Here is a 13,762-nt window from a genome sequence, read left to right on the forward strand (position 1 = left end):
TTTTCAAGCTTTATAAACCCTCCCTGAAATAAATGTTCTGAGTTTAAATTGACTCAAAATGGCCTATCTCAGAAAATAAAGAGACACACACAAAACATCCACAATTTCCTTTGGTCCCTTGAAGTACCCTTGGGATCCTAGTGAACAGAGATTTGCCACGCATTGCAGTGACTGGATTAGTACAATAGGTTTCTATTTTGGTGTCATTCGAGTGCTGCTGATCTTAAATCAGAGAAAGAAGTAGTTACATTAGGCAAGGTAATGGCTTCCAAAAATAAGAGCATGCCCAGATAGACAAGGCTTGCATACACAGGCTAAGTTGTAAGGAGATAAATAATACCCCACTGGAACAATTAGGTGGATTCTCAGAAACACTACATACTTAATTACGCTGCCTAAGTCCCTGACTGAGCATCCATAGGGGACTTTTTAAAGCACTTAATAACCTGAGTAAATCCAAAACCAGAAGACGGGAACTAAACCTTAACTCTGGCGACAGAGATAGGCCTTTTTTCTAGCTTCTCTTTGAAGGCTCGAGTATCACTCTAGGAATTGTGAAAGCAAAATCTCCCTAGTCTCCCATCAAAGGGTTAAAACCCTGAATAAAGTAGGCGATGGGGACACGGGGTGAGCAAGAGGGGCCCCAACAGTCTTTTACAAACTTCAGCACTAGAGATGGGAACGGAGTATAAACAAACCGAAAGGGGCACGAGCCTCCATCAGCCACCGGGCACAACAAACTGTGCCTCACTCTAGATACAATCCCTCCTCTTCCTGTTATTTATTCATTAGTTTTGTATAGCACCTTTCTTTCGGCAGGCTCCTTATTTCCTCCTCTGTTATCCAAGCAATCATAAACAAACTACGATCTGAAAGAAAAAGGGGTGGGGGGAGGGAGGAGCAGGGGGGAGGGAAAAGAAAGCCACTTTCAAAAGGCACCGACTAGCGAGAGCCCGGCTCTTTCTCTGGATATCGCCCTCGCCAAAGCCTGGCCCTGGGGGCTTCGGGAAGGATACAGAACTGGGGTCCACGCGGCCCGGGCATAAGGGCTGAGGCTCCCACCCCGACTCGCCGCTCCGAGCTGCACCAGCTGAGCCTGCGGGATCCACCTTCGGCCACCTGAAATGCTCGGTCCTCGAAGCTGGCGAAGGGGGAGGTGGGGCGCCCCCGGGCGTGGTGTGGAGCTCTCCAAAACCGCTCTCTCCGAAAGGCAAAACTTAACCCCCCCACCCCACCCCCCACGCACACAAATGAAAGATGAGAAGCCGCTTGAGCCAACCAGGGAGGGGCGGGCACCTCCGTTCCTTGGTCCAAAGCGCCCTAGCGACGGGGCAGCAAAAGCCACCTGCGGGGGTCCCACCGCGTCGCCCCCTCCTGGTGCAGGGCACGCAGAAAGTTTGTTCCTTTCCTTCTCTCAGCTACCCCTGGTCCAGCTCCCGGTGGGCGAGGGCGGTAGAATGGACTGGGAGGGGGAGCGAGGTCGTCGGACCGCGAGATCAGGGACCTCTGCGTTGTCCCCTCCTCCCCCAACTCAGGGAGCCGAGACCGTGTTTACTAATAACAACAAAGAATCACACGCGAGTTCCCTCTCCCCGTCCTGGGGGCTGCTCGTCGCTTCCTCCGGGCAGCAAAAGGGGACAGAGGGGAGGTGGGAGAAGTGGCGGAGGAGGGGCAGAGGGACAAAAAGGGGAGTAGGAATGGGGCAGAAAGAGAAGGAAAGAGTTGGACGGACGAAAGCGCAACGGGAACAGAGTGGAGAGTGGAGAAGAGGTGAAAGAAAAGTGCAGCAGGCGGGGAGCTGGAGCGCCGGACGCGCCCGGAATGGGGAGGTGCCCCCGCGCCCCGCCACCCCCCGGCCCGGTCACCTTGCTGTAGCCGTAGTACCCCAGGCACTGCGCGAAGTCCAGGCCGGCGGGGTCCCCGGCCGCCGCGGGGTAGAACCTCACATCCATGCCGGAGCCGGGCCGGGAACCAGTGGCCGGGGCTGGGGCTCGCGGGGACCGGTGCCCGCCTCCGCGCAGCCGCTAGATCCACCGTCGGGGGCGGCCGGCCGGAGGCGCCCGGGGACGGCACGCGGGACTCGGGGCTGGAGGGGAGCCGCGGCCGGAGCCAAGGAGCCCGGGAGCCGCGGCCGCCGCACACAAAGGCGCGGCCACGCGAGCCGCGGGAGAGCGGGAGGCGGCCCGGGGGACGCGCCCCACCAGGGAACCGAGGCAGCGCTGCGCGCCGGCCGGACGCCCGGGACGCGGGGCGCGCGGACCACGGCGCGGGGGCCCGGAGCGGCGCGGCGAGTTCAGGTGCGCGGGGCGAGGCTGGGACGGCGGCGGCGGCGGATGGCCCCGCTCCTCCTCCTCCTCCCCGGGCGGACTGAGGAGAGGAGCCGCGGAGACAAGGGGCCCGGCCCCTCCCCTCTCGCTCCCCCTCCTGCCGCCGCCGCCGGTCCCCTCCCCGCGCCGCCGCCGCTGCTCCGCCCCTCCCTCCTCGGCCGGGACCGCCCCCGGGCGCGCGGGGACCGCCCCGGCCGGCCCCTGCCCCGCGCGGCCCCTCGCGTTCACCCCGCGAGCAGCCCTCGGCGGCCCCATCACCCGCGTCTCGGCTTCCCCCTCTCGGGGCCCCTCTTCCCACCTCGCCCCCCTTCCCTCTCCGGTCCTCTTTGTCCCCGCTGTCTCGGAGCGCTCCTGGCTCCCCCCTCTCCTCGGCCGCCCGGTGCCCGGTGTGGCCCTCCCACCTCCTTCCCGCTGCCGCTTCCCTCGGCCCCCCAGCTCCTGCCACCGCATCCACCCGCCACCCGCTCCGTTCTCACCCCTCTTTCCATCGCTTCCTCCCCTCGCCCCCGTTCCTAACCCGTGGGTGCCAGTCCCCGCGTGCCTCCACCCCACTTCGCCTTTCCCCATGAAGGGCCCGTAACCCCGCCGCTGACCTACACGAGAGTGTCCCCGTAACCGGGACCCCATGTACACCTGTGGTATTTTCCAGAAGGGGTGTTGGGGCCTGACCTTTCACAGGTAGGCAGACTTAAAGCTACCCGGGTTAAGCCTGGGGTTGGCTCTCTTCGTATTTTCTTTGCTCTTGTTTGTATTCGAAAGACATTTGAGTAACTGGATCTAGGCGGATCATTCACTGCACTCTCAGAGAAAATGTCCCTATTTTCCCAAAAGGTTCTGGGTGATTAACTTCCCCACACTGCACTCCCCCACCCCCTCTTTATTTCTCTTTCTTTAAGCTACATCTTTTTTTCCTCTCTCCCCCCTCGGCTTTATTACTTTGAGTTAATTTGAGAGTTTGGCCCTCAGCCTTGGCGAAGGAAAGAGCCTTTATATTACATGAGAACATTAGGGAGAGGCTGTGAAATCTGCCTCGCTCCCCTGTTTAGTTATCTGTGAGCTAATTACCAGGAAGGGAGAAATTAAGAAATATTTTATCTGACGCTCACTAACAGTTTTGTCCCCTGATTGATCACACTTTGCTGGCCCCGAGCCTGAACTTTTTCAGACAACCATTATGTGCGTTTCTTTTCATTCCTTCTGTTCTCCAAAGTAGGGTTTTGGGCTTAGTAGTACCTGTGTATCTACCTTTGCTGAGTTTTATCTTTCTGGAACCAAGCAGGAGAAATAAACTTCAACAGGTGAAAGTTTGTGTCGCTCGCTCTCCTCTAGCAGAAACTCGATTGTGTTGGATACTGCGTGAGAGAGTGGTGTGTATTCAGGAAAGCAACAACCGCTCACATTGTCCCTCCTTGACTGAGATCCCCCCCTCCTGAAAAAGCTTTAGTCTCTTCTCCCGAGTCTCCATTTAACGTTGACAACCCAGCGGCGCTCCCTAATGGCCCAGCGGGTTGCACAAATTGGCAGTGAGCTGAGATATTATCAGGACAACACCCCATTGAGTAAGTTCTTGAAACGCAGAAGTGGAGGCCCTTTCTCTGGGCCACTGGGCGCCTGTGGCCTTTCCACCAATCAGAGCCGGAGGTTGCAGTGGCCACCTGTTGTCTCGCAAGAGAACATCTTTTAAGGTTTCACTATGAGTATTTAACAATGGCGTATAGTGCAGGAGCTGGCCACAGTAGAGGAGCAGCCTGCTGATCCGAGTTACCAAAAAAGAAATTATTTTTCTTCCAGAGAGCTGTTCCCAAAGGGCTGAGAAGCAGTTTTTCTTTGCACACTCACATTTCTCACCTTCTGCTGATTCTGCCGTGCATCTGGAGCCCTCTGCGCTTGATTGCAGAGGACGAAGGAAAGTATAATCAAAGTTACAGAGAAACCACACGTGAGGTTGTAATCAGACCTCGAGGATCGGGAATTCAAATATGCTTCGCCGTGGAAACCCCACTAGCTGCGAGAACCGGAACTGCATGTGGGCACTGAGCATGGGGCTGTGGAGCCTTAAAACTGAAAGGAGGAACCTTTTCCCTAGAGGCCCCCAGGAGTGAGCAATGCCCAGTCATAGCCCTAAGCCTCCTGGCCATTGTTTTGGAAAAGTCTTTTAAAATCTCCCTGCCTGTTATAGTGCAGATGCTTTTGAGATGGTCGCAGTAGTTATTTATCATCGACTTTTTAAAAATGATCATTTAGGAGGCAGGGTAAACAAAGTTCTGAGTTTAGATTTTGATTCAGGAGTGGGGAAAAAGAAGTGTGATGAGTCTGAAGATGTTTGTGCTGGGGCTGTGGGAATGAGAAAATCACTGGAACAGAAAAAGGTCATTATGGAGGCTACAGGTGTCACGATTTTGCCTACAGTCAGGCCATTCATTCAGCAGCTGTTTATTAAGTGCCTGCTGTGTGCTAGACACTGTTTTAGGCACTGGGGAATGAGCAAAAGGATCCCCTCATGAGATGTATGGAAGTCCCAAAAAGGACTATGAATTAGTCCCCTCTTTCACACACACACACACACACACACACACACACACACACACACACCTCACACACACACACATTCACATGCACACATGCCCTCATGCCTGGCCCATCCAATCACCTAGAGATCCCATCATACCACAACTGGCTGCTGCCATTGAGAGAAGCAACCTGATAAAGAAATTCACAGAGAGTGGGAGGGATGCCGGGCTCTGCCCCTCCGGGAGTATTTGTAAAGAAAACTCAGAGGAGGACGGGTGCAGGCTGCTCAAAGCAGGACCCTGTCCGCCTGGGTCACCAAGACCCCGGACCGTGCTTGGTACACAGTTGGTTTTCAATAAATAAATGTTCATTTAAGAAAGGAAGTAAGTTTGGAAGGCAAGTGCAGAAAAAGGAAAGGGAAGAAGCGAGGGAAGGAAAGAGGGGAAGGAAGGAAGACAATGTTTTAATAGAATTTCCGTCAGCAGGGAACCCAGTTAGGACAGGATTTGAGAAGGGTATACTCGGGACCTCTGATTTGGGAAAGAACAAACCATCTGAACAGGGGAGAAAGACTTTTGCTTGCATCCATCTGTTTTAGACCCTTTGTTTACCAAAAAGATAGAATTATATGTTGTTTCATGTGGAATTGATTTGATTAAACTCTTCATTGCATTCAGAAGACCATCTAATTTCAAGAGTTCCAGTGGGTTTGAAGCCCTTCCATTAAAAACTTTAGAATGATGCTATAAAAAATTTAATGTAATTGTAACTGACATGCTAGTTATCATTTTAAAGGTGTCACCTTTTTTAGTCTGTCAGCAGTTTTGTTTCTGAAATGCTATAGACAAAGGTTTCCTTTGTTCTAGGTTAGCCTTGAATTTGAAGAAACTTCTCCAAGAATGTATCTTATACATGAATTTATGCTGAACAGCGCTAACAGTTACTAATTTAGAGGTGCAGCACAAGAATCAGCTGTTCAACTAAATATAACTTCTGGGCATTAGAAAAAAACCCTTGAGGGTTTTTGTGTATGATTTGGGTCAAAACCATCAGTCTTATTAGCTTGATCTTTCTAATTGAATAGTCTATGCCATCCAAGAATCTCTAAAAAATGGGGAAAATACACAAACTTTGCATGATGGAAAATTACTGTACATCTTGACAACTCTGAAAACTTCATTTCTCTACACTACCTGGCTTCAAATTAAGCAACAAGGTCCCAGTAAGGACTAAATTAAACCTACTGAATTTTATAACCAAAGATCTTACTGGGAGGTGGTACTTCTAGGGATCTGTGAACAGTAGTTTAACCCTTCTGTGTTCTGCTTGCCCAGATGAGTTGAGGATACTCTTAAACATTATATACAGTTTAAATATCTTGAGTTTTGGTGATGAAAAGTCCTATCCAAATATTATGATCCTTGCTGGCAATATGTAATGTAGCAAAATTAACAGCCACTCCAAATGGAAAGTAACCAGGCCAGAGCTACTCAAGTTTCTTCTCATCTATTCCCATAGTAACAGCTAATGTATTACATGGGCAAGTATGTGTGATTTTATATCTGAATTTGTCTTCATGTCATAAAGTGTAGCATTTCTATCCATCATGGAGCCTTCATATGTGTAGAACTCATCTCCACGAATTTTAGAGTTTCATGTCAGAGAATCAGCACCCCACATTCACAGTCTAAATCGCATGCAGATAAAATCAAGACCCACCAAGCCTCTCACAATAGTGAATGTAACACATGGTGTAGAGGATGAATGCTGATCTCAAGGCCCTCATTAAACGTCTCCAGAGCAGGGGCTAAAACTAATCACCAGGAGAGCATTCCACACAGCAGTTATAGCATGAAAAAAATCCCCAAACACTGTCATTGTTATTTTGAATTTTAAATGAATCCAAACTTTCCTGATCTGAAAGTGTGAGCTATTTTGATATTTTTACTTAGGTCAAAAAATACAGAAACATGGACAAATGGGGAAAAAATACACAGGCTTTTCATACATGATAGTAAATATTTATTCTGTTATGTACATGAGGTTGCTTCTCATCACTATGACCAATTTTTGTCATATTGGTTTCTGTGCTACCAGCCACAAGAAGAGCTCTAGAAAACTAAACATTTTCCTGGTTGACAATTTCTTTTACTAAGAATAGATACGCCCATCAGTTCTGACAGAGATGTAGTAATTACAGAACAGTAACCCCCAAAGCCCTAGTAGCATAAAAGTACTGAGCTGAGAATCCATTCCCGGAAATATGAAATGCAGCAAGTATTTGCTTGTGACCTAAGTAGCTCTTCAATAAAGCTATTTTAAAAACCAATACCTTCAACACAATTAGGAGGTGTGCAATTTTCAGTGTATTTACACCCAGCCTTAAAAAAAAATCCTGTATTCACAGAAATCCTAAACTGTTGTCCTGCCTGTTTTCTGAAATATATTCTATTTCCTTTAAAGTGAAAGAATGACCTCTTTTGCAGGAACAATTTTCAGAGACAGCATGTTTATCAAATGGTTTCTCTGCTTTCATAAAAACAATTTATTTTCACTGAACTCTTCAAGATAAGCATCAAAGCCAGGAAGAATGTACAATGAAGTTTATAATTACACTCCAGAAACAAATAGTGGATAGTTTTTATTTTGCTCAAGTGAAAGAGGTTTCTTTTTTTTCAAAGAGACTAAGGTAGTGATGGGGGAGGAGGTTTATACTGGAATGAAAATCAGGAAGCCCAGAGCATTTTTTAGCAGGAGGGGCCCTGCAGGGTTGTCCACAAAGACCATTGGCTAAACAATGAAAGCCGAAACCCCAGTACTTTCCTAGCAAATGGGTGGGGGTCAGTCCATATTTTATTCTTTACCAAGGGCCAGCTATAGGGACACTGAAGGAGAGAAAATCATTAGGTAGATATTAATTAAACCCTTCCATGACAGATCTATATACAATTGCACATAAATATCTCATAGCTGGGGCCTCTGATGACATTCTTTCTTTGATAAGCATCTATATTTCTAGGCTTCATTTATATGGCTTGTTATTTTTAATGACCATAGAACAATAAAATTGTGAAAATAACCAAGAAAATAACTGAGTCTAATAAAGATTCTGTTTCTTAAGAACTGGGAAACAATTGCCTTTGATCACAGAACAGCAAGGACTAGCTGCAAAATAATCTCCCCTAATTTACATAGATCTGTGCGTGCCAAATAGACAAGTGTTTGCTTTTCGAGTAATAGTGCAGGTGCATATCCTGCAGTGACTAAATCTCTAACTCATCAAACTGTTTAGCCAGAGTGGGACATACCCTCTTTTTCTGGAACAGTTTCAAGCTTGCTCTCCAGCATTCCAGCCACCTGTTTATGGAGTTCATCCTCGGGAGTAGATGCATGCAATTAGAAACAAGGAAATGAAAATAAATGACCTCGTTTGTTATTTATAACAAAGAAACTCAGCAAAATTAATGCTGTGGAGCTTGACCTCCTGACCCGGGAGAAAGAGCCACCTCATGGCTTTGTGGCCCTTTCACAATAGTCCAGCAGTTCCCATTGTCCAGCCACTGTGACTTCTGGATCATCACTAAAGCCGTACATCCAAAATATTAAATGTTTTACAAGTTAGATTAGAGGATTTGCGCTTTTTAGAAAGCATGTTTAAAGAAGTGAAGCTAGTTAGCCAAAGAGCTTTTTTTTGTAAGGCAAGCAGTTAAAATCATTTAGCATTATCTACTCAGCATGTCCTGTGTCAACAAAATGTTGAAGAAAAGGAAAATATTAAAATTTTTAAACCAGGGCTCTGGGAATTAAAGAATGGTTAAATAATAGAGATCAAATAGAAAGGTGGTCTTTGCAAGTGGTGCAAGGAGAACATCGTGTTTCCTCCTTATGTTGGTATTGGTGGAGAAGGAGGAAACTGCCTCCTTCAGTTACATAAATGCAATGTGGATGGTGCCCCCTAGAGTTGTGCAAAGAAATAGCACTGCCATTCTCTTCCTCCACTGACTCCAACCCACACACCCACCCCAGGAGCCCGGAAAGGCAGGAAATGAAGATCACAGGGGAGGAAACTTCAGAACTGCTGCCTGGTTGGGCCATCTTGAGGTGGAACTGCCATGTCTAAAAAGAGACAACCTCATAATTGTGGTGTAGCTGGGTCTGAGGCTGGCCTCTGCTACCACCTACTGCCTTCTTTCCCTGTTCATATTCCTCCTCCCTTGTTAGCCCACAACAAATTCCATGATTATCCTATATTATTCTAGATTTTCACTTAAAATCCAAATTTGAATTTTTTTTTTCCCCTCAAGTTGTGTATTTGACCTATCAAGATCTGTCCAGGGCCACCATATACTTTAACACTTTATTTTTCCCCAGGAGGAAAGACATATTTTTAAAGAGGAACTCTCAACTATTTCACAAAATACCCTTGTCACAGAAAATAAAGTCAGTTTCACAAGGCACACAGATGGTTATGCAAATGGTATCCCAAGCATTATAGACCATCCCTCCACACTTTCTCTTTTCTTTCTGATCCTGTGAGGTACTTCATGATGTGCCTCACCCCACCATTCATCAGGGATGCTGCACTCATAAATGCAAACCTTTGTTGGTCTTTCACATACCTCCAACAACGATAATAAAATGGCAGACATTAAGTGTCTGACCTTCTGGTAAACCACTCTGGGTCTAACAAAGTCTCAGACCCAGAGAAGAAAGCTTGTGGAAGGTTTTGCTTTAGACTGGTCTGGAGAAACCCATTCTGCAATTCAAAGGCACATGTGAGCTTCTGTTTCACTGACAGACCAAACTATCTTAATCTAGAAATGATACCAAGTTCCAACCATGTGCTTTAAGCACCGAGTTTTATAGCTGCATTCAGTGGGAAAGACAGGGTGGTGTGTGATTACTCCATTTAGCCCAGAACCAAAGCCCATGTTATTTATTTTTCAACACATTTTCACTGTGCCTTTCTAGGTACATGGTGCTAAGGTTTCAGAAATGGGAAAAGCATGATCCTTATCCACTCCAAAGAATATAAGACATAGGGAAAGTATTGTAACAATGAAATGCTATAATCAGTACCGTAAGAGAAGCATTCCCTCCCAAATGTATTCAACAAACACTTATTTACAGATAACAGTGTTGAAGATATTGCTTAGAGAACGGAGAGTTCATTTATGATAGGATAATTGGGTGAAGCTTCATGGAGAAAGCATTTGAAAATAGACAGCATTTTTAGGGAGACAAGAGGAATAAAAACTTTACTGGGGGAGGGATGTTTTGAACACAGTTATTAAAGACAAGAGGTTGTATGTGGGGAGGGGATTTGGGGTTGAATCAGCCAGCTCATGGGTGGTTATGCCACAGTAACAAATACCCTTAACATCTTAGTGGGTCACCACCACAAAGCATTATTTCTTACTCACATGCCTGTCCACCACTGAGCAGCTGCTGCCCTGCTCCACATTTTTATTTCAAGACTAAACCCAAAACAGAAGCTTCTATCCAGTACATGCTGGTCTTGTGGTAGAGGAAAATGAGAGATAGTGGAGGCACACTACGGCTCTTAATGCTTCTACTCCCATCACTTCCACTCACTTCTCACTAGTCAAAGCAGGTCAAATGGACAAGCCTGATGTCAATGTCACAGAAAGTATGACCGCCTGATAGAGAGGGGCCCCCAATCTTTTGCAATAATACAATCAGTCACATGGGAAGAGTTTCTTTAGGGACTTATCAAAAGTCTCAGACAGCAAGTAAAATTGTTTAGCTGGAGCACTGAGTGAGTGTTGGGGGGAAGAGCTTGGTGAGATAAGATGCTGAGAAGTTTTCGGGGGAGGAGACAGGATGAGAAGAGAAACAGAATGGAGAATTCTGAAGGCCAGGCAGCTGATTTAGATTTGATGCAAGAGGTTACGTGGAGTATGACACTGAAAAACATGGCTGGATGTTCTATCTAAAATTTGCTTTGACCCATATACAGCAGATTCATTTAACATTTCATGAGTTTATACTCTGTCCAAGTTGCAGTGCTAGGTAGACATTTGCATATAACTATTTTTTTGTTTATTTGTTTTAATGCTCATGACGTCTCTCTGAGGTAGATATTATTATTCCCTTTTCTAAGTTGAATAAATGGGTTCACAGAGGTGAAATGACTGCTTGAGGGCACGAAAGTAGTGTATAGGAGAGATGTGATACAAATTGAGGTCTTTTCTTTCTACTGCATCACTTTGGGCAAAGAAATTAAAATGCCGCATTTCTTTGATATTGACTTGTTATTCTTTATCTTCTCCCTATTCCCACAGTCAGAAAGCAAGGTTAATATGATTTTTCACCTCAAGCAAAGATTATCATTAAAATGATATTTATATAACCACTCTTTACACAGTACAACTTTATAAGTAAAAAAATGAAACAAATCTTTACCTAAGGTATTTATTACAAAATCCTGTGGTAGAGGCATTTGGTGCTCACCAAATATTCATGTGCCTCTCCCATATATTTCCCAGCCTTACTTGCAGTGGGCAAGTGATTGTGTGACTAGTTCTGGTCAATGAACTGTGAGCAGAAGTGAGATTGTCCCAGGCTGAGACAATCAAGAGCTGGTGCATGTTCTCTATCTCTCTCTTGCCCTTTTGTCCTTGGAGTCCAGGTGTTCCAGATGGCATAGCTACAAGATGTAGAAGGGCCATTAAATCTTCAGAATTTATATGAACAATACTTATCTTTAAAGTTTTGAGCCATGAGGTATTGATGTTTACTTTTTGTCATAGCATAGCCTGATCAATACATATCCCACTGACTTTAATTGTCATAAGGGAAGGTACCTTATCTATCTTGTTCACTCCCTTATCCCTACTGCCGGCAGGGCCTACCACACAGTATATGCCCAATAAACATTGGCTGAAAGAAAATGAATGAACCTCAGATTGATCCTGTCTTCTGTAAGCCACCTGTTCCAGTTTGCTATTGCTGCTGGAATGCAAAACACCAGAAATGGATTGGCTTTTATAAAAGGGGGTTTATTTAGTTACATAGTTACAGTCTTAAGGCCATAAAGTGTCCAAGGTAACACATCAATGATCAGGTACCTTCACTGGAAGATGGCCAATGGCATCCGGAAAACCTCTGTTAGCTGGGAAGGCACGTGGCTGGCGTCTGCTTGCTCTCAAGTTGCATTTCAAAATGGTGTTCTCCGAAATGTCTGCATCAGCTTCCATCGGCTGTCTTCAAAATATCCATCTCAGCTACAGCAGTGAGCTCCTTATGTCTGAGCTTATATAAAGCGCTAGTAAACTAATCAAGGCCCATGCTGAATGGGCGTGGCCACACCTCCATGGAAATACTGAACCAACAGGTTCCAAGCTAATCCACAGTAATATGTCTCCCCCACAAGATTGCATTAAAGAATATGGCTTTTTCTGGGGGACATAATATATACAAACCAGCACACCACCTATGAACTACTTTTGGAAATGAGTGGTTGACGAATCCTCCTGAAATATCATTTCATCATACCATTCTTAAGATTAAAAATTTATTCTACATTTAATCCATTTCAAACCCTTCCCCCTGATATTCAGGGTCCTCATAATCTTACCTAGCTTCTTATGATTTTGCTACTTTACTTCTCTAATCTATTCTCTCTACTCACTGACATGTGCCTCCTAGCCAGGGAGCAAATATTGTGTGTTCTTGAGCAAATTAGTCAAAGTCTCTGAACTTCAGTTTCTCTCTATATAAAATCGTTATTTGTAGCAAATGAGAAAATATATACAAAATGTTTGTTTGTTTTTTACAAAATGTTTTAATTATTCAGAATTATGAAAATGAGAAAATCCAAACTTTTGGGGGTTTTTGTCATGTGCATGTTTTATATATATTAACTAGATTGATATTAAGGAAGGTATCCCTATTTCAGCAACATATTTGCCAAAATCTCCCATAATAATCCTCTACTTAAAATTGCTACCTAGGGAGCATTGGTAAAGGGAGCCAGGAAGACACTGTTGGTTATCTACTCTAAACTCATTCCCCCTTCTTCCTTACTTAACTCTGTCTCCATTTTATGCAGAAATCCACCCTCCTCTAAGAGGCTCTCATGGTGGCTCCATTTGCATTGTCAGTGATTAGTTTAGGCATTGACTGAACTGGTCAACGATACATGCAAGAAAGCATGCGGGACTACAGTTCATGCAAAAATTCTAAGAAACTTTCCAAAAAAGTAGTAGACAAATGAATATAGCAAAGTCTCATGAATTAATGTTAATATACAAAAATTAAAGCATTTACAATTGCCATATACAATATTCTCAGAAAAGAAAAAAAAATAAGACATTTAGGAATGAATAAAAAAACATATGTGCAAAACACTTAAATGGAAAACTACAAAACATTGCTGAGATAAAGAACTAAATGAATATGTAGATACATCATGTTCAGGGATTGGGAGCCCAATATTGCTAAGATACCAATTTTCTTCCCGAATCCATCTATAGATTCAATGCAGTCCCAAATCATAATACCAGCAGGTATTTGCTACATTTTAGGGTATCACCTGAGGGTCTGAGAAGTTAGGATAAGGACTCTTAGAAGTCATATTAAAATTTTCCATAATCTTGTGGTGCTTGGGAGACGAGGTCCTAAGTCTGGGAAGAGTCTGCCTCAAACAACAATAGATCTCTTCAAGATAACACGAAGCAGATCCAGTTAAAAAAGACTACGTATTTTATGATTCCATTTAAATGAAATGTTCAGGATAGGCAAATACATAGGGGCAGAAAGTGGATTAATTATTGCCTAGTGCTGGGTAGTTGGAGGGTTCAGAGTTCAGAGCTAAAAAGTACAAGGTTTCTTTTTGGGTGATGAAAATGTTCTAAAATTGATTGAGGTAATGGTTGCACAACTCTGTGAAAACATGAAAA

At 45.0% G+C, this 13,762-nt stretch overlaps 1 protein-coding gene across 3 annotated transcripts in view; it reads right to left on the reverse strand.

The window, feature by feature from the left end:
* TOX3 (TOX high mobility group box family member 3) overlaps nt 1-2,336 on the reverse strand; it is a 105,183-nt gene extending 102,847 nt beyond the window's left edge. For all 3 annotated transcript variants that reach the window (XM_037816344.1, XM_037816343.1, XM_037816342.1), the window contains exon 1: nt 1,866-2,336. In XM_037816344.1, coding sequence (XP_037672272.1) covers nt 1,866-1,952 — 87 coding nt within the window. In that variant the 5' untranslated portion in view covers nt 1,953-2,336. The remainder of the gene's footprint in view (nt 1-1,865) is intronic.
* Nucleotides 2,337-13,762: the final 11,426 nt, after the last annotated feature.

The sequence above is a fragment of the Choloepus didactylus genome, chromosome 22 (assembly GCF_015220235.1).
Source record: "Choloepus didactylus isolate mChoDid1 chromosome 22, mChoDid1.pri, whole genome shotgun sequence".
In the NCBI taxonomy this organism is placed as follows: Eukaryota; Metazoa; Chordata; class Mammalia; order Pilosa; family Megalonychidae; genus Choloepus; species Choloepus didactylus.